At 41.4% G+C, this 22,285-nt stretch overlaps 1 protein-coding gene across 1 annotated transcript in view; it reads right to left on the bottom strand.

Moving 5' to 3' along the window:
• PREX2 (phosphatidylinositol-3,4,5-trisphosphate dependent Rac exchange factor 2) overlaps positions 1–21,207 on the bottom strand; it is a 179,432-nt gene extending 158,225 nt beyond the window's left edge. The window contains exon 1 of the mRNA XM_087825421.1: positions 21,091–21,207. Within this exon, the coding sequence (XP_087681547.1) occupies positions 21,091–21,207 (117 nt within the window). The remainder of the gene's footprint in view (positions 1–21,090) is intronic.
• Between the last annotated feature and the right edge of the window lie 1,078 nt (positions 21,208–22,285).

Raw genomic sequence — 22,285 nt, 5'->3', positions numbered from 1 at the left:
GTAATAGTAATAGCTTAAGTTCTGCGGAGATCATCAATGGACTTTATTACAGGAATTACTGCAGCTGGAAATCAAACTATTGCTATTACAGCCAACAGCAAAGGCATCTTGAGCCTCTCACAACAGTGAATTTTAATTATGCCTTTAGACATGAGGGATGAGACAAAAGCAAAAGAGAACCTTTAAGAACCTGCCACCAAACTTAGTAGCTTCCTTGCATTTCAAATCTCCCTCGGTATACAGATACTTACATTCACAAACTGGCACTTAGAAAATAACCTTGCATATCTCATCACAACAAAGAACTTTAGGAAATACATCACTCCCCTATGGGAATCTTCTAAAGACTTTAAAATATTAATTTCTACAACATCCTTATTTCCCAAAGTAGCATACTTCCTTTCCCACACCAAAAGTACTTTCCACTAATCACCACTGTCTTATTGCTTTGCTCAGATACATGGAAAACAATTAGTTGACTTCTTTCTACCTAAATTAAATCGAAACTTTAACAATATCTTTTATACTACCAACATTTCTCATTACTTTTGAAAAGTATTGTTGGATAACCACTGAATGACATCTCCTTATAAATGCAGTCTCCTAGCTAATTTCGTTTACCTTTAGCTTCTTCTTCAATGTTTACTGACCCTTTGGTTTTATAGGTTAATTTTGTCAGGGTATCCTTTATCATCATCATTCATTTTATTATCAATATTATTTACTTTGTTAAACTCTTAACATTTATAAATCTGACTCAAGTTTGTAGCTCATTACTAGACCTTCAACACCTTTTCAATATATGGTAAATGTTTCAAGAATTTTTCTCAACAAAGGATTTAAAAAATATATTTCTATACCTTAATATGGTATTGAGTATGGCTCACACCAATTCATTCCAAAACATTTATGAGCACCTACTATGTTCTTAGGCATCATTTTAGGGGTTGAGCAAAGAGCAATAAACTAATAGTCAAGAATGCCTTCCCTTTCCTAACAAGCTCACTTTCTAGTGTGAGAAGCAGCAGACATAAACAAAGAAAATAATTAAGGTTATTTAGTATGTTAGCAAGTGCTTTAGAGAAATTAAAGCAGGAAAGGTGAATGGGGAGTGTTAGACTAACAAGAGTTGCAGTTTTGGAATATGGTGGTCAAGGAAGGCCTCACTGAGACCTAAAGGAAGCAAAGGAGCTGGCTATCAAGGTATCTAGAAGGACAGTGCTCCAAAGCAAAGGGAACAACAGTGCAAAGGCCCTGAGGTAGAAGTGAGCCCTGCATGTTGCAGGATCAGCAGAGAAGACTGATTAAAAGAGGGTGTGGGGAGGTCATAAGGTCTCACAGGCCACTAGAACAACTTTGGCTTTTGCTCTAAAGGATAAGAGAAGTATTTGGAGAGTTTAGAGCACAGAAGTGAAATGACCTGACATGTTCTTACAGAATCACTCCAGCTACTGTATAAATCCCTGGTTATAGGGATGCAAGAAGCCAAGTGGGAAGCTGCTGGATCAGAGCAACAGTAGTAGACAGAGATGGTAAAAAGCCATTAAAGTCTAGATTTTTTTTAAGATAGTACTAAAAGGATTTGCCAGTATTAGGTGAGGGATGCAAGAAAAGATTAAGTTGTCATTTACTGACAGTAAGATCTCAGGAGGATGAGGCTGGCAGTCAGAGAGCAAGTAGGTGTGCGCTCTCGCAAACCAGTGAACCCCTCTGAGCCTCCTTTCATTTCCTATAAAATTGGGAGGTTAATCCCAGTATCACAGGACTGTTGTGCAGGCTCATGATAATGTAATATAATAAATACCCATCATATGGGAGCTACTTGACATATATCAGTTACTTTCCCCATTTTCCTCGCAAGCAATGGAAGGTCTAGAAGTCGAATCTCACTGTACTTCTCCCACAACATAGTACTTAAAAAAAAAAAAAAGAAGTTCTTATTTTCTTAGAGATTTGTGTATCTGGAGAACTAGAGTAAAGTATGAAAGGGAAGCATCAGAAAATCCCTAAGCACATTTAACTGCAGAGAATGACTGTTCTGGCCATGACCGTGGTCACTCTGCCTTATTTCGAGTCATTTTGATCAACTCAGTAATGTCTTTCTTTCTGCTGGTGATTTTTGAACTACTTCGTAAATGCTCTCCAGTTCTCAAGTTGTTCTGTTTTCCTCTTTGTCATCTCAGAGCTCTCTCACTTTTCAAGGAAACAGGCACACCATTTAAACCACACTGATCAAATTTTTAGGGGCATACTGGAGAAACATTATCTCGATCCTTGATCGATATGTATGTTAATGCCATTTCATTTATTTCCCTGTATTTCTCAACTCTACCTAACATTAGAATGAGCTAGAGAGCTTTATAAAAATATTGATTCCTGAGTTTCCACCCCCTTTCCCCTTATCCTGAGATTCTAATTAAATTGGTCTGGAGTGAGGCCATCATCATATTCCCCACTGACGAAGTCTTTCCATCATCTCTTGGGCTCAATGGGTTGTTGGTCTCTTCCAGCCACCTGTGCCCAATAGAGCCATTTTTACAATCGATTGCCTATCTAAAGCCAGTCCCCCTGAATCAAGGCTCAGTTCTGTGACTCCCTGGCTCAACAACGTCCCCTAGCTCTCCAATGTCTACTGATAGTTCTAAGCCTCTTCTTCTGGCATTCAAGGCTATCCCCCACCATTTGACCCCAGGCCACCATGATCACCCACCACTCTTCCTCTACACCAACCCTTAAGTCTGACCATTTTAATCACTGTTCCACAAAAGCAAAACCAAAGAATGAGACAGTCTTCTTAACAATTCCCATCAAAAGTATAGTCTACTTAAACATCACAGGCCTTCACTCTATCACTTGAATGATAGATGGAAGAGAATCTGTTTGCATTAAGTAAATTAGTATAAGAATGTATTTGCTTAATAGCTTCAGATAGCCTAGGCCCTGGGTCAGCAGGTGGAGGAAAGGAGCCCTGCGCCACCAGACTCTGTTCTGATCTTCCAGGCTCTAGTCTAGAAGGTTCTGAGTAGCCTCATGGATGACATCAATTGCATCACAATCTCAGAAGAAGAGAATGATGATTTTCGTCTCATTTATTTCACATTTCTTACTCTGAAGTCAAAAGTGGGATTACCCCTTGATTAAGAAAATATGAGTTTGTCGCTACTAGTGTGAGAACTCTTTAACTCCAAGTGTCTTTGGTGTATTTTCCCAAACTGGCAGCCCGGCCCAATCTCTGTAGGAGGTTGGTGTGGCTGAAAATTCAAAGTAAAAAGTCAGCCTTTATTTGTAAATTGATTCCATCAGACATAGAAGGGTGAAAATAGATTAGGGGTATTGTTATTTTGCCAGGATAATTAATCCCACGTCGCTGAGGGGCTGATGATCATTTATAGCACTTCTTCATATGAGTAGGAATGGCTCTCATTTGGGGGCTTGGGGTTTTTTATTCCTTTTTGTTTTCAGTTTGGTGTGGCAGTTTGAAGACTAAATTGTATCTGGACCTTATCCTGTTTTACACAAAATTTAGAGACTACGACTCCTAACAACAGATTTTAACTTCACTCTCAGCAACTGTTACTCAAACATCAAGTTAGTCAACAAAACCACTTTGCTCTGTGGTTTCCCAGAATGAACGAGATAACTGATTTCTGTCATTTTTTCATACTTCCTGAATCTCTAAACTAATAATATCACCAGTATAAACAATCAAGGGGAAGAAGTATTTAAAGTGCTGGGAATAAATCGAGCTACAGAGGCTTGTGTTATAGGGTATTAAGACTGGAGTCAGGCTCAGGTGATGGACAAAAGAGTCTCTGACTCTGTTCCTTTTGTCTGGAGCAACCCACTTCACCTCTGTGCACCCAGGACCAAAAGTGAACAGAAAGAAGACCCTTTAAGTGTTCACATGGGTAGCAAAGGGAACCTGCTGACCTTCAGACAAACTGTTGGGGATGTTTTCAAGCTTTTCCTGAAGGCTCAGTCTCTAGTTCAGACCAATCTTGATTTATTAAGGAAGGTTCTTGTGTCTGGTAAGTATTGTTATAAATTATGCAATAATCATAAAACATTAATAAACCTTCCTATGCAGAAAATCGACTAAGGGGGTAACTATAAACCAATTGGCTCAAATGATTATTCTAATCATCCCAGGAAATAAGTTTAATAAAAGCAGTTAAAATCTACCTCTCCTTGTTACAAATATTGGTCCTAATCTTTATTATTATGGGAGCATCCATCCCTCAGACATTATCACAGCCTAAAATCCTTACTCTAAGCTCCCCAGCAGTCCAGGAAAAGTGTCTCTGCTGACGGATCCTGAAAGTGAAGGGTGAAGGGAGGGACTGGACCAGAGAGCCTGAGAAGGGGCTGAGCAGCAGGAACTAACTACATTTCTCAAGAGTAAAAGGTGGCAGAGATCCCCAAAAGCTGCTCGGTTGGCTCTGTGTCACAGAGAACTCAGCTGTGTTAACCCTTGACCCCATTTCCTTTCATGACCCTCTGAAATGTCCAGATGTTATCTCAGACCAGCTTCTAAACCCAGCCAAGCTTCCCAGCGATGACCCCATCGCAGTCACTGTGCTCGTGATTAATGAGCACCATCAGCGCTCCTGGGGCTTTGGGACTGATGACCTGGCTGAGTGCTGAGATCCTGAGCAGAGTGAAGCAGAAAATCTCAAAGCCCCTAAGTGAGAGCTACTGATGGCACTGAACATGTGTTACAGAATTAAAGGGAAGCTCTACATCTGACTTCCCTCCTCGACACTGCCTCTGAGATTATTTCACTAGACAAATCTACTTACCCTTAAGGTTCACTGACTATATTCTGTACCCAGTCCTGTGGTTAAGGTAGCACAGTGGCTGTTGGCATTAGGGCTGATTTTGTCCCAACCACACTCTCAAAACCAGTGCCACTGATAAAGCAGAGATAAGAATACCAGCTTTTTTTTTTTTTAACTTTGAAACAATCAGGCAGACATGTCACAAATAGCACAAAGAAGTGAATGGAAAAGATTTCAACTTTCTGTGGTAATTGTGTTTGGACTTCCTTTTAACTTTTATGATGTATTAGCCATAGAATGGTCTTTAAAGAGAAACGGAAGGGGAAAGCACAGAACCTTATCAAAAAATACAGGCAGCGAAATCCCTTCCCTTTGGTTATACTTTTTTTAACATCTAATATAAGCATAATTATTCACCAATTTCTATTCTGAAGCTGGTAATGACGATAGTAATAAATCTATTTCCTCTCCTTTGTGCCGCACATTTAGTGAACTAAAGAATGAGGTCCACAAAAGGCTGCTTTAAAAATATCATTTCTAGAACGAACCAACCCTGAACAAAACTTCAGCCCAGAATCCCAGCTCCTGAACTCCATGAACAGGAAGGCCTCAGGATGCGGAGGGGAAAGGGAATATTTTCCACAGTCCTGAAGTGACCTTTCCCCTCCCCCACAGTCTGGCAGTGGCTCCCAAAAACACTTTAGAGGCCACAAAGGGGCTGCAGCCAGCTGTCCACACTTCTCAAGAGAGTCACTTCTACAGGGACATTAGGGAGACAATACCAGAGGGACAAGGAGGGGCTGCCAGGAGCTGTGCTTACCCTTCCTGTCCCCTCTCGGGGAAAGACCATAGGAGAGGGCTTCATACCTTAGCTTTTGGCTCAACCTGGGATTACCTAAGGTGACAGTTACAAAACTGGCTTTAGAGGCTGCAGAGCATTCGGATCTCCAACCCCCACCAGCCTGGTCAGGTGCCCCAGTCCACTGAAGCTAAAGGACATTCCATTTCCAGCAGAAGCTTCTCAGCAGGTGCCACCAATGCTGGTGACCACCTGGCCACAGTGCCCACTAGACACAAAGCTACTCTGACCAGAACCCTACTGGCAAACACTCCACAAAATAAGTTCCTCAATGGTCCAAACATGTAACAGAACAGGGTAGTGGATTTTCAGGTGGCATCTCCAAAAAATTTAGGACTATTACGTTGAAGCCAGTGTATTGAAAAATGACAGCTAAATAATTAACCGGCGAAAACTTTACATCTTAGACACCAAGCTTTTGCTAACCTGTTCCATTAACTTTATTAGCAATGTTCACCTGGGTTTAATTTCATTTATAAATTATAATTATACTGGAGAGTTAAACAAGAGACCTGCTTCCTCTTGGATACTGCCTGTTAAGAGTTAAAGTAAAAAAATAAACATTATTTTCAAATATCTTTAGATACTCAGATAAAGAAGCATGACTGAAAGGAGTGAATTCCTGCTTTTTCATACCATAAAATGTCGAAAGATACACAGGTTTTTATTTCCTGTCTCTGTTTCCTTCATTCTTCTTGCCAGTTACGCCAGCTAACATATCATATATTTTATTCTTTTGTCTTGAGTATCCTGGTTTAGAGTCTGAGCTCCATGAAGGCAGGGATTTTTATTCTTATATATACATCCCCTCAGTCTAGAACAGCGATTGGCACACAGTAGGTGCTCAACAAATATGCCCTGGAACATTAAGAATCAAAGTATCTGGACCTTGTTTTTGAAAACAATTATTGAAAGATAAAGCATAATGCTTAGCATGCTGGGTTATTATTTTAAATGACTAGATTCATAAATTATACTGTGCTGAAAATAAGGTTTTCCACAAATTAATTAAGTTGGTTTTGGAAATGAATTAAAAATCAAGCTGATTCCATTTTGTGGTAATTTTTACAAATTTTTTAGTTGTCTTTATTTAAAAATTACTAAAAATTTTATTTAACACATGTTAAATACTAAAGAAAACTCCAGAACATCATAGAGGAGTTGAAACTTTGAATCCTGACCGGCTGGAAAAGAAATATTCGTAAGGAAGATATATAATACAGTATGGACAACTGTATATTTTTCTCTTTCAATCTAGTTAGCACTTTTTTTTTTTAATTAGTCAAGCCCTGGCCAGGTAGCTCAGTTGGTTGGAGCATTGTCCGGTATACCAAAAGGTTTCGGGTCTGATCTCTAGTCAGGGGACATGCTAGGCTGCAGGTTCAATCCTCAATTGACGTTCCTCTATCACATGAATGTTTCTCTTTCTCTCTCTCCCTTCGCCTCCCCCCCTCATATCCTGGCTAACTACTTGGATCTCTCATTAACATTTGCTTGTATTTTCATAATGCCATTAAAGTTGAATCTGACTCAAATCTTCAACTATAGCAATGTGTACGTTTAAAATTAAGAATCCATTCAAGTATCAACTAAAGTCTGAAATTTTCTTACAGTCGAACTTATGCTCCTATAATTAAGTCAATCTCAAACATAAACTTGAAAAAAACTAAATCTCAATGAATATTTGCTACCCCCGAAAATTTCACCATATAGAAAAGGTACAATTTATATCTGGGAATTATTAGCTCACTGAAAAATTACAGCAGAAACATCAACTTCTCATATTTTCACTGAAAGCTATACTTATCTCTCCACAGCATGATTCCTTTTGGACTCTAAGAATATATGTAGTTGTGTTAATTGTCCTTGCTAGAAACTGAGGAGAACACCCCTGTCTACATAACACGCCAATTTATCAGACTTCATTCCATGACTAGCAGAATGCCAGTTACTCTGTTTCATCTGAAAGATCAAAAGAAGTAGGCCTGTCATGTCAGCGGGGAGGGGTTGGAAAGGGAAGAGATTAACCAAAGAACATATATGCATATATGCATAGCCCCTGGACACAGACAATAGTGTAGGAAAGGCCTGGGGAGGGGTGGGGGTTTCGGGGGGGGGGGGGGAGAATGGGGAATATCTTTAACACTGACAACAATAAATAAAAATTTAAAAAATAAAATTTATTGACAGAAAAAAAAAAAAGAAGTAGGCCTGTCAACAGAATCCCAGGACTAACGATCATTTTAATTGTGGATTCACTTCATTTGCGTTTAAATTACATTAATGCTTTCTACCAATGCAATCTATACAACATCCACTGAACACAAAGCAGTTACACACATTTTGGAGAGTAGAAGGTGTGTGTGTGTGTGTGTGTGTGTGTGTGTGTGTGTGTGTGTGTGTAAAATTAACCCTTGCCTTAAATATCTTATAATTTAAGTATGTATAGGATAAAATGAGCTATATTTAACACATAAAACCAAGTGTTCAAATCTGCTATGAAGTACTAAAGTAAATAAGTACAGAGAGATCCGAAATGATCCAGAAGAATTAAATTAAGCTGAAAGTAGTGTCAGGAATGATGTATATTAACAGATAACCAGCAGGAGAACTAAGGTTATCTGCTTTTTAAAGGCTCATTGTGTATCCTCATTTCTGAGAGGAAAACTCCTGACTTCTGGATAATCTTTGGCTCCTGAGTACTTGCCCGGCTCTGGCCTGTCTTGGTTGACCATTAGCGTCTGTTGCTTTCTTGCACTTGACAGTTTTCCTGAAATGAACTACTGTTCCTTCCTGGCTTCTAGCTTCTGTGTACATCTGGAGTCAAGTTCTGTGTTCGGGTTCCAACATCTCCCTTGGTTTTCCTAGTCCTGATTAATCACACTGCTCCCACAATCTAGAAATGCCCAGGCCAGTAAATCACCTGCTAAATCTTGGAACAGCTGAGCAATGGATCTACTCAGAATCCCCACCTTCCCACTTAGGAACTGACCAGTTTGTCCTCAGGTGTGAGTTACAATGATGTAAGACTTAAGGTAATTAAGTCTACATGAACATGCAGTGCCTGACACACACAAACACATAATAATTGAAGATTTCAATATTATCCTGGGATATTTTTAGGCGACTTCAGAAAAATAAAAAAATTACACAAAATATCTAAATTCCCCCAAGCTCTTCCTGTAGTGAAAGCCAACGAGAGGGGGCATGGACTATAAGGTGCTCTTACAAACGTATGTGAAAAGATAGATACATATTACATGGATTTCTATGTGAGTAAGAATATATTAAGAGAAAAATAATCCAAATTATATTTTAAGTACAATAGATTCTTACAGTAAAGGAATTTAAGAATTAATATACATGATTTTCTGACGACACAAGCCTCAAGTATCACAGGCGCCCAAAATGTGGCAGAGACTACACTTTGCCCCTCTGTGTTAATTCTCCAATTCTTTATTTTACTGTAGAACCTCTCAAGCTGTACACACGGCTGCCCAACTACACAACACACTTCCCAGTGCCCCCTGCAGCTGGTTCAGCCAAGTCATGACGCTCTCACCAAGAGGATGAGCTTGACAGTGATGTGTGAAATCTGTGTCATACCCGCTGCCCCCCGGGGCTGGAATGTGAAAGGGGCCCTAGGGAGCCGGCTTCAACCACATGGACAAGGACACTAGCGTATTGGTTCCCCAACCTTCTCCGCACAATGGGACTACCTGGAGAAACTTCATAAAATACTGATGCCTGACTCTCTCTCCTACAGACTCAGATTTAACTGGTCCTCGGGGATGGTGGAGCAATAGGTAGAAGGAAAGGGAGACTATGAATGGCCTAATGGAGCTGAGCTGCTCACCCCTCTGGAGGAACACTGTTGGACAACAGTATCAAAAAATAAATAACCACGCCCGGCCAGGCATAGCTCAGTGGTTGAGCGTCGACCTAGGATCCAGGAGATGGCAGTTCGATTCCCGGTCAGGGCACATGGTTGCAGGCTTGGTCCCCAGTTGGGGGCGTGCAGGAGGCAGCTGATCAATGACTCTCTCATCATTGATGTTTCTGTCTCTCTCTCCCTCTCCCTTCCTCTCTGCGAAATCAATAAAGATATATTTTTTAAAAATAAATTAAATAACCAGAGCTCCAAGAGAGAATGCAAAACAAAGCCATGTTGGTTACATACACCTTTCGTATTCACAAACAAGCCTTCTGTGTCATTCAAACTACTGATATCTGGCCTCAGTGAAAGCAGCTGAGTATCCTTGTAAATATACATAATAAACACAAAAATTCTGGTCTTCAGAAGAAAGAATATATGAGTAAAAATTATTGTTCTTTCATTAAAGAAAAAACTAAAATATACCAATAGCAAAAAAAGAGAGCGTGGTTTTAGCATAAGCCAGGGAAATCATTGGTGAGCTAGAGAAGATTCATTAAAGAAAAACTAAAAGTAAATGTAAAATATTAAGACTACCTAGTTTGACAAGACAAAGGCACAAAAAATATATTAAAGTTTTCCAATTCATTAATAATTTGCATAACTCAATGAGAACTTGGAAGCCAATTGTGAAATCTCAAAAAGATTATTTAGGACAGAGTTAAATAAATACTGATTTATCTTACAGGCCCATTTTTGATAGGTTGCAGGTTAGGTTGCTTTAATAAAGAGATGGGCTCCTATTTTGTTGCTCTGTCAACCTCGACATGTGACTTACATTTCGTGGTCCAAAAAGGCTGCCCCATCACCTGCCATCACAACCTCATACCAGCCAGGGAGAAGGGGGAGAGTGCATGCTCCTTTGTTATAAGAACACACCTTAGCACTTCTGCCCATCCCACCATCTAGAATCAATACATATGCTCACACCTAACTGCAAAGGAGGTTGGGAAATGTAATCTTAAGCCGGATAATCAAGTACTGAGCTAAAACTTTTATCACTATAGAAGGAAAGAATATTAGATATTGGGGGCAATTAGAAATCTCTGCCAGAGGTCTCATTATTAAGAGGTACAAGAAAAATTGAGATAAAATTGTGTCTAGAATATTCAAAAATGTTGTGAAATGTAAATATATAAATACAAAAATATTTCTATATAAAATATTAAAGCCAAACACAACCTAGATATACAGTGTACCAAAAAAATGAAAGTCCCCTTTCCTCTCATAGTTTCACTTCTGGGAAAATAATGAACTATTAAAGTAATCTTGGAATATGTGGGTATGGGACTAACATTTAGGTGAAATAATGTCTTTTCATAGCTCCTCCCCTAGTGCTACTGACAGAAATAAAACTTCAGAATGGGAGATGTAATTTCTAAACTTCTGAAATTTATGTCTTTGGGGGAAATAAGAAAAAACTAGAATCCAAGGGAGGAAGGCCAAGCTGAGGCATTTCAATGCATCAAAGGAAAACATCAGCATTACTTGCACAATCACTAAAAATGTGTCACCAACTATAAAGCCTCTGCTACTGGCAAGAAGACAATTTAAATAGATAATTAAAGTAACAAAAAGTGGCAAAGCAAAGCCAGACACAGATATCAACCCTTATTTGACAGTCTGAGAAACAAAGTCTTAAAATGTTCATTTTTAAACATAAAATGAATATGTTTATCCATTCATATTCGATATTGTTATATTTTTGCTATAAACCCAGAGAATATTTTTATACCAGTATACTAAATTTAAGCAGCTGGAGTCATTTCTTAAGTATTATACCATTTAACCTTTTCAAATGAAGGACTTGACTTTTAATAGAAAATATGCATTTTGAATTAATGACAGAACACAGTGTCCTTGGCTTAGATATTCTCCCACGAAACAGGTCCTTTTTTGTACATTATACTTAGCTATACAGCAAGGCTAGAATACAACAAATTTATTCAAGGAATCTGAAATCACCTATACTAATCAGAAGTGTTTAAAAATCATTACCTCAACTTAATGTATCAATTTTCTTAAAATTACAATCATTGAACTTCTGGATCAAATGAAATAGTTCATAAGAATGGAAAAAAAATTAGGGAAAAAAGTTTTTATTAGACATCAGGATTTGATTGATTACACTCAATACCATTGGAAAAGTGACCCAACCATCTTTTAAGCAAAGAAAATTTTACTAAAGGCTGTTTTTCCTGTATATTTATTGTTTATATAATGTCATAAATCAAAGAAATCTTGATTTTAATATAGCTAGTGAAATTTTAGTAAGTTGAGAATAATAAAAAGTCATCTATTATGACAAGTAAATGTTATACATAATACTTTCAAAGAAATCATGTAAAAAAAGAACTATTTTTAGGTCAAACTAATTGTACTCAAAACAAACATAATTTTATTTGGTATTAAAATATAATACCAGGTATAGAGTAAAAGAACACTCAGCAGAACACTGATAAAAGACTAGCACTGAGAAAAATGCAATCACACCAAAATCTTGTCAGAGAAATCAATGTTTCTTTTTAAAAAGTATGTACAATGATTGTGCATTAAATGTAATATAGAAATTCTGTACAATTTGTATCATGGTTCAATAAATGACTCCGTCATTATTTCTAAGATTTGAACCTAGTCATAATAGATGTTCTAAATCAGGAAAAGTTATTTCTCGATTTTGACTTTTAAATTTATATGTTACATTTAAGGAAGTCACATTTAAAAGAATAATTATACAAAGATATTACACAGACACCCAACAAAGCCTATGTTCAAGTCCCTTGGCTATTCCTGAAAGTGTATGTTCCAAATCTTTATTACTCTCAGCCAATACAAACAACAAAATGAAAACAAAAACAACAAAAAAACAAAAAAACAGAACACAAAGAAAACAAGAGTTCAACTCCACAGAGAAATAAAGGCCATCAGGTAGAAGCCTCCACATTCCTCCTCCCCTAACCTGACCCTTGGCCTCACATCCTGCCCTCCTCCCAATGGAAAGCACCCCTCCCGTCGCTCCAAGACCACCCTTCTCTGCATTCCTGAAGCCCCTCTGGCCTCCTCCAGGACTTTCTGTATCTATTTAATCTTCCTGTACGCTTCTAGGGCTGGGAAAGAAAGGGGTCAGGCACAGGCTAGGTGGCCTAAGAGAGTTCCAGACTCCGTCTGTGAGTTGGAGAGACAGAGAAGAGAGAGGTAAGAACACGCTTCCTACCCACCAGGACGTGCCCTACAGGAGCAGATTAGAACTTCAGGCTGGCACTGTGAGACAGCGAGTGTGTTTTCCAACTATGAATCTAGGCATAAAGAAGCTTTGGTATTTTTTTCAATCCTCACCTGAGGATATGTTTTCATTGACTTTACAGAGAGAGGCAGGGAGAGGGAGAGAGGGAGAGAGACACATTGATGCAAGTGAGAAACATGGATCCTTTGCCTCCTGCATGTGCCCCAACCGGGGATCGAACCCACAACCTGGGTATGTGCCCTGACCATGAATCAAACCTGCGACCTGACCATTTGGTGCACAGTAGGACGCCCCAACAACTGAGCCACACTGGCCAGGGCTAAGAAGCTATGTAATTCGCCCAAAGTCATACAGTTTGTACATTTCATGCCACGACTTTAACCCAGGTCATCAGACTCCCCAAACCCATGCTCTGTACCATGCACTTCACCCCACTGTCCCAGGTGGGAGGCAGAGCGCTGGTGAGTTTTCACAAGGAGGCACAAAGCCCATCCCAGCAGCTCCACCAGCTCCAGACTGGAGAAGCAGCAGAATTTTGAAAGTGTACGAGAGACGGCCTGCTCAGCCTCAGTTCTGCAATGACACTTTGCTGTGGGTCCGTTCCACGGCGCGATGGCTCAGTCCATTTTGCCACGTGCCTCGTCTCCCAGTGCCACGGTTTGCCAGAAGATGCATCGGACTCCCACCACGCTGCTGTAGCCGCTTTGGTTCCCTTTCATTGTCTCCTCCTTGGCTGTAACATCTTCCTCAAACATCCCGGGCAAAACCATCCCCTTACAATGCTAACCGATGTCCCCTCTTGCATTTACCACCAAGCTCCCTGAATAGCTTCTCCAACGTCTTTACCTCATCAGCTTCCACTCGTGTCTCAGCCCATTCTCAGGCCTCTGCTCACACGCCCTACTGAGGCCAAAACCCCGGAGACCCTCTGATTGCCAGAGCTTCCATCTTCACACTACCTACTTCTCCAAAGTTGACACTTTAAAGAAACCTTTCTTCTGAGAACTAGCTCTTTCCTTGTCTTTCAAGAGATCACTCCATCCTGGTTCTTTGTTTCAGCCTCTGAGGGCTCAGACCAAGTCACCAGGGCACTCGCCTCTTCCTCTAACCTTTAAGCATGGGCTCTCCAACATCCTACCCGTGGTTTGTAAGTTTTCTTCCTCAGATTGTTCCCCTCGTGTCATCTGACCCACTTGACAGCTTCAGCACACATGATTAGTTAATTTCCTATCTTCAAAAATCAGCAGAATTTGCAGCTCTGCGTGTCCAAAACCAAGTTCACTCTTCCCCTCCTCCCAGTGCCCTTCTGCCCTTTGCATTCCACTTCTCATTAAGGACACTACCCATCTCATCTTCAAACTAGAGGCCTACGCACCAGCCTATGTTCTGCATTCTACTTACCCTCACTTCTAAAGTGAACACAAATACTGAAGGTTCTACCCAAGAAACGTCTCCTAGTTGTCAGGTGTTCGTTTGTTTTGTTGTGGTTTGGTTTGGTACCTTTTTCATGGCTCCCACCTTAGACCAGACGTTCCACATTTCCTACCTGAACCACTGCAACGGCAGAAACTCTTAATGAGCAACTAGACTCCAGTCTTTGTTCCTCAAACCCCTTGACAGAATTATCTTACTAAGAAACAAAGCTAATGTCAACAGATACCATTTTTTCCATTAACGTCATCATATTACAATATGATATAATTATGCAAATGAAACCGTAGACTAAAGTCACATCTCTCTGTGTAGGGAGTAGGCTCTGGCCACAGGATTAATACTCCAAAAATCAAAATTATGAATGAACCCCATTTAGTTCATGGTATATTTACTGCAAAAGTTAAGACATTTTAAAGGCAGCTTCCTGAAGCCATCCTCATGTATACTCAGGCTAATGACTAGAAAACAAAGAACCCTGTCAAATCAGCCCAGGAGTAGTGCTGGCCTGGGGGATCAAACAGAAGCTCTCTGGGGGTTAAGATAAAAACAGGGCAGAGTCTGCAGGCTCTGAAAGCAAGATCACTCAGGTAGGAGAAGAATTCTGTATTGCACAAGCTAGGCTATGTTTATGTTTCATGTCGTTTGGCCTACGCTCTCCTTTAGCAAATAACAACAATGCTTTTTGAAGGTTATAACCTAACCCAGATCAAGAGGAGCAAGGACAGGTCTTCTCTGTGTGGTATGGATTGTTGAAGAGGTGGCACATGCTGAGGGCCCGTGAGGCGGCAGGAATAGGAAATGAGAAGAAATTCGAAGGTGACACTCATGAGACACAGATTCGGGGAATCTTAGCCTGGTACCTTCTTCCCATGGGAGACCCCTTCCCAGTGCCAACCTTGGCACCTGAAGGTCCTAAACTTGTTTATTATTTAAAAAAAGATCAAGCATACCCTCACAATTCATTCCCACTGCCTTCAGCTGAAGTCAGAATTTTAAAGAATGGGATCCTACTCAAAATGGACTGAACTCACCTCATCTCCTGTCAATACCCAAAAAGCACACTGAGCTTTTTATCTCCTTTAATGAAGAATATTTCACATACACACACTGCATACCAGGTCATGCTAGCACACCCAGCATGCCACACATACCAAGTCATGCTGAACATGCTACTTTGGGGGGATGGATAATTCTCTTCCCAGTCTGGCACCTTCCTCCTCAGCCTTCAGGAGCCAACTTTATCATCACCTCTTCCCCACAACTTCCCTTGACCCCAGACTGAGTGAGGGAGCACCTTGGTGCCTCCCTGATACTTTGCATATCACTCTACTGTTGCACCTGCCACCCCATATTGTGATTATTTGTATACTAAGGTTTAGGGCCGCAACATGAATTGGGTGTGGGGGGCACAATGCAGACCATAGCATAAGCCTTAACATAAAGTCTCAAATCAATTAAGCTTTGCCTGGAAAAGTTAGATCATGGCTAACTTGAGAAGTTGTTTTCAGATTCGTTCAAACTGTTTTGTTTGCTTTGTTTTATTTGCCTGTTTGTTTTCTTGAGCACCTGCTAGTTACAAAGCGCTGTATTTAGGCCAAAAAAAGCGAACATAGGAAGTAAATGCACCGGGGTTTACCAACTAGTTAGGCGGTTTTTCTCACTGCTTTAGCAAAAACAGAAATCAGAAGAAGGCGGGGCTACGCTGGGAGCCAGGGTGGAGAGCCTGAATCCACACAATCCAGCTCCCCTCTGACCCTTTGCAAGGCCCCTGAAGCCAAACCACAGAACCCTGGAGCTCCAGGGAGCACCATTTGAAAGAGCTAAGAGACACAGATCTATTAGGCCAAATAAAATATTGAATATGCAACTGTTTAGGGTAAATTTAAAAGCACCATACGAACTATAATTGTATGAAGTGTTCTTACTGTCTTAAAGTCAACTGAGCATTTATAGAATACCATGGGATGGAGTGTACTGACAGAAGGAAACACAGGGGAGGAAACAGAGACTCGGCAACATAGCAAAAAGGTAGGGGAGAAGATACAGAGACAAAATTATGCTCTAAGGATGACCAGCATGTGTGGCTCCCTATTTCACCGCAGCATCAGAGGAAATAACAGTGACTATTTATAGGGCCTCCTGTGAGCCAGACTCTGGGCTGAGCCCAATGCATGCATCATCTCATCCTCACAGCAACCTTGAGACATCTGTTTCCCCATTTTACAGATGAGGAAAACAGAGTTTGAAAAGTTTAGGAATGTCTCCAAAGTTACATAATAAGTTAGAGAGGACTGATTCTGGAGTGTTTGAGGTCAAAGCTTGGACAGATAACAAATTTCAGAATCTTTGGTTTATGGCAAGACACATAACTTTGTCTTAATGGCCTACAGTGTGGAATAACCATACTTTCTCATTTTCCAGGGCAATCCCAGTTTCATCTGTTTCCCACTGTAATTATTGATAGCACTCACTCTCTTTCACTGTCAAAAGTGTCCCAGTTTATACAAAAACGTATACGGTCGTCTGGCCTCAATGCCACTTGCTACAGTGAAACATGTCTACACAATTTTCCAGGCCCAGTGCAAAACAAAAATGGGAGGCCTTTTGTTCAAAAAGCAGAGAAAAAAGGAATATTAAAGGTGATGAAATACAAAGATTTCTTTTTCTTTCTTTCGTGTATTTACTCTGCTCACACTCCATTGTCCCGCTGGACTTCACTTGCAGAAGACAAGTTCAAAGATAAAATAAGCAACAATTTCGCCCTGGCCAAGTAACTCAGTTCCTTAGAGCTTCCTCCCAATATGCCAAGGTTCAAACCCTGGTCAGGGCACATATGAGAATCAACCAATGAATGCATAAATAAGCAGAACAACAAATTGATCTCTCTCTTGCTCTCTCTCCCTCTCCCTCTCTCCCCTCTTTCTCTCTCAAATCAATAAAATTTTTTTAAAATTAGCAAGAATTTCAAGATGGTGATGGCAGAGCATTAAATCTAGCTCAAGGTCCTTCTGACTGTTAAGACCTGTGCGGCTGCTATGAAGTGAGGCCCATGAGGCTGGCCTTGATCTGTCTTTTTCCTTCCACTCAAATGGGTCTATGAAACCATTGTGATCTTGGCATGCCCTGTGACTGGGTTGCAAACAGGAAGCCAGCTGCAACCTACTACGGTCCAGACTTTGGACATTCAATACTAGGCCCATGATAGCATTTCTTTAGAAGCAGTGTTTTAGAGTATTTCTAATGAACCACAAAATTTCATGTCCCAAGTAAAACAAGAACATATGCTCAAGCAAATTCATTCTCCAACCATTTTATCTTTGTCCTAAAAATAATTAATCTAGGTAATATAATCTATCCATGGTCTCACATGAAAATTTAGAATACAATGAATTGAAATACTAGTGTGTTACAAAGTCTTGAATACCTCAACGCCTAATTAAAATCATGTCTCTGTTTTAATTGCAGGCACTAATGTTTAATTTAAAATATTTTGTTACATAAATACATATGTGCCCGTGCTTAAGTAATTTCCACTATCTATACAGACCAAATGGAAGAAAAACAAAATCAGAAATTTAAGGATGATTTTGAAACTGTCCTTAAAAATGAGTGGGAATTTAGAAAATGGGCCCATTTGCTCATTCATTCATTCATTAAGTCTGTACTGAGTACCTACAGTGTCTCAAAATTCTGGAGAAACACAGATGAATCAAATGTAGCCCTCAAGAAGCTTACATTCTAGTAGAATGAAACAAAGATAAATAAGTAAGTGCGTAAGCTTTCTTTGGTGCTAAGGAAGAGGTAGCCACAGGGAAGAGTAGGTACAAAGCAGTGAGCACTCAAGCCTTGGGGGGATGTAGAGGCGTTCATGAAAGATTTTCTGAAGGACTTGAACTGAGCCTTGAAAGCCCAGCAGGAATGCAGCAGGTAGCTAAGGACTAGAGAGGAGCAAAAGAGGAGCCCTGAGAAAGCATGGCACCCATGGGAAGAGAGAGCCACTCTAAATGACAGCAGCAAACTTAAAGGACAATCCCTTGTTCAATCAAGAAGTGTGTGCCTGGTGGCAACTAGAAAGAAGATACATATAGATTGTCTATGTATACTGAAAAAAGGCAATGTTCTTGGGCCATCTAGGTGTGGGGCTGGGGAAAGGTGCGCTCTACTTTAAAGGCAAAGGGTTAGAAAAGAGAAGAGAAAGGAATCAGACAGAAGTAAAAATCTTAGTAAGGAAAGTTATCCCCTCAGACCATACGATCATGTAATCAAGAAGCAATAATACCATTTTAGTTGGCTTATTTATGGGCCCACAAGTAAAAATACGTTCTGAGTAAAACTAAAAACATGTTTTCTATCTCTTTATAATAAAGATGTGAGTTACCCTTCATCCATGTTAACAGCCTGAAGCAATGACAGAAACCTAAATAACTAATCAAACAAATATTTAAATTTGACTTAAGAATGCACTATCAAATTTTTGCAACAAATTTATCACAGTACTTATTTAATACTACAGCTACTTTTTAAAAATAACCTTTATTGTTTGTCTGCATTTCTGATTATTCCACTAGGATGGACTTCTAGAAGATAAATTACCAGGCCAAAAGGTTTAAATTTTTTTTTCTCCCTCACCTGAGGGTATTTTTTCCATTGCTTTTCAGAGCAAGTGGGGGGGGGGGGGGGAGAGAGAGAGAGAGAGAGAGAACCATCAATGGGAGAAAGACACATCGATTGGTTGCCTCCTGCATGAGCCCTGATAGGGGCTGAGCCTGCAATCAAGGTATGTGCCCTTGGCCGTAATCGAACCCAGGATCCGTCAGTCAGCAGGCTAACGCTCTAACCAATGAGCAAAACTGGCTAGGGCAAAGGGTTTAAATATTTTTAAAGCTCTTGGTACATATTAGCTTAGGCTAAAATTAAAACTAGACTGACTACATCAACTGAAGGTTACCAAATAAAATACATGGAAATTAAATGTTACTATAAACAATACCCAAAAAAGAAAATCTAATCGTGTATTATAAGTAGATCTTAGACTTGGATATTTATAAGACTATAAAGAAGTCAGGGTAAACTTTTGTTAAGGATGACTTTCAGGCCAGTAAGCATGTCTGTGCATGTGTGTGAACATACATGTGCACAAATAGTGGACAAAAGAAAAAGTCCATCATTCCTGCATGAGATGAAAAGACTATTTTAAGATGATCTACTTGTAAAAAGGAAAACATAATTTACTTTATACCTCCCATAATTCCTTACCTAGCTCTATATAGCAATACATTTACAGTTTTAATAACCAGGTGTTAAGATTGGAGGGGAAAATGGTATTTTAAATTAAGATCAACAACTTGGTTTTTAAGGTAGCTTAGGTTAGCTATTTCTCTAAATTAGGACTCTGCACAGTATCTTTTTGATAAACCTCCAGAAAGGAGTAACGAATGCAATTTAAGAGCCTCTTATTTTTTTTTTTTAAAGAGCCTCTTATTTTTATAAGTCAAAGACCTTTGTCACAACCAAAGTTTCATGAAAACCAAATCTAATGCTATTAAAACTCAAATCTCCTTAAAAACATGCTTTTTTCTTTTTTTTTGGACATTGCTGCATGGAAGTGTATAATTCCATTTATGACCCATTACCATTATATTCTCAAATATCCATACATTTCCAAAGAACATGGCCCCTGGGGGCTCAAGTAGATTGATTTTAACTTGAGAAATTAACCAGAAGCCAGCCTCTCACATCCCTTGAGACACTGTTCTTTCCCTTTTCCTCTATCATAACCCTAAGCATAAAGTTTACATCTTTCAGAAAACTGAGCAGGAAGTTTGGCCTATGAAACATTTCCCTTTGGACCAGGGGGTTACCCAACAGGGCGGTGGAAGGAGGTTAGATTTGGGGGACACTGCAAAGGCTACAGCTCCTGAGTCTGGAAGATGCTCTCCAGGCATCTGGGTGGAGAGCAGCCAATCCTCAAATTCTTTGTCTTAGCAGCAGTGAGTCGAAAAAATTCAACTTTTGAGTGATGTCTCAGAAGTTTTTTTTCATTCAATTTTGTCCCTCCTGGTCCTACAATGAATGAACCGTTGACAAAGCCGACTTCCAGTGAGCCAAGCTGCAACTTTGAAACAAAGTTCCTGCCAGTTCTAGGAATTACTGAGGTTGTCTGACATGAGTTTTATTATGCACCTCTCCTGGGCTCAGTGGAAACAAGGAGCCCCGGGGCCTGAGCGGGAGCTGATTTAAACCCGGGGTGGGGGTGGGGGGTGGAGACTGTGGGTCTAGGACGGGTGACCACCACGTGTGGCTTTAATATTAAACAGCTGTTAGAGATCGTAACCCCGCTGCTCTTTCTGAGCCTACCCTCCACCAGACCCCTGCTTCAAAGATTATTCTAACTAAAGAGCCTTCACTGCCATGGAATCCGAGTAACGAACCCCGGCTCTGGAAGAATCAGTACTTTTTAAAACTAAATGTACTTGAACGTAGCAGACCGACTTTAATCAGCCAGCCGAAGTCTTAACACAAAATCCTCAGGGCAGGAAGCGAAGGGAAAAAACTGCACAATGCAACCGAGCAGGCCAGGCAGGGGGGCAAAGGAGACTGGGGGAGAGAGATGGGGACCAGCGCCCCCCCCTCCCCGCTAACGTCTCGGACCCGCAGCTCCCCGAGGCCCCGGAAACTCAGCGCGACCCCAGGCACCGAGCTTTCCCCGCGGGCCAACGCGCCGGTGAGCGCCGCGCGCGGGCTCCGAACCCGGGTGCGGGACCGTCCCCGGCGCGCCCCGCCCGGCCCCGTCCCGCCCCGTCCCCCGCGGACAGCGCGGCCCCGCCGCCGGGTCGCTCACCGACACCAGGAACTCCAGCGTGGCCACATAGTCGCGCTCGGTCTTCTGCAGCTCGCTGAGCACGCACACGCGCAGGCGGAGCTGCTGCTCGGGGTCCCCGCGGCTCTCCTCGCTCATGGTGGCCGGCGGGGCGCGGGGCCGGCGGCCCGGCTGCGGCGGGAGCGGAAAGTTGCTGCCTCCGCGAAGTCCGAGGAGGGACGGGCGGCTTTACATGCCCGGGCGCGGCTGGGGCGCGGGGGCGGCGGGGGTCGCTCGCGGGAACTGGGGCGCGGGAGGCGCGGGGCGCTGCGGAGGGACCTCGCGGGAGCGGGGGCTGCGGCCCGGGACCTGCGCGCCTGGCCCCGCCGCTCCGGCCTCACGCGGCCCCGGCTGCGGGGGAGGCGGCTCCGGCAGCCCCGGCGGTGACTTGGACATTAATCAAATGCTTTGTATCCATGTGACTCCGACCCTTTACCCTTCGCCAAATCTCAGGAAAAAGGAAACACAACCCTGGGGAAGTGTGTTGCGTGCCAGCTAACTAAACACACACACACACGCACACACACACACACACGCACACACACTCGCTCGCCGTCAGCACTCGCGAGGAACTAACGGGAGATTCCCAAACCTAGGAGGACAGACTCCAAGACAGCTCCAGGGTTGCTCCTGGGACTCCCGCCTATTGTTTAGCTGTGATGTGTTTTGTGCAAATCCTGAAAGCCACGAAACAAGTCCCCACGGTTACATAACTGTCCGGGGACAAAAACAACCATGGTATTGACCCTCCTGCCTTTGAATAAAAACACATCGATTTGGGGTTTTATTCAGGCACAAAACAGGTTTGCTTCTAACCCCCATCCCCCCTCCCCAACCGAGAATATTTCACAAGGGCTGATCCCCTCCGGGCTGCACTGGGAGAGTAATTAGCATAATAAATAAAGACACTTTGGGAAAGGGACAGCCCTGGCCTTTGCAATGAGTCCAATACAATGGGCATCACCAACGCGCGGTGCTGTTTTGAAGGGAGACCCCTTGCAAAACTGTAACTTTCAACATCTAGATAGTATGTAAATCCAACCAGAGGCGAAAATACTTGTGCCAGTTTTGTTTCTAAGAGATGCTGTAATTTAAGACAGTGTTACTAGTTAAAGAGACAAAGTTGTGAGTGAACACTCATCTAAAGATGCAGATAGATACTTAGGGCTTGAAAATA

The sequence above is a fragment of the Miniopterus natalensis genome, chromosome 16, assembly GCF_054644295.1.
Source record: "Miniopterus natalensis isolate mMinNat1 chromosome 16, mMinNat1.hap1, whole genome shotgun sequence".
Classification (NCBI taxonomy): domain Eukaryota; kingdom Metazoa; phylum Chordata; class Mammalia; order Chiroptera; family Miniopteridae; genus Miniopterus; species Miniopterus natalensis.
Note: the sequence above shows the minus strand (reverse complement) of the source record. Positions and strands in the feature narration are given on the sequence as shown.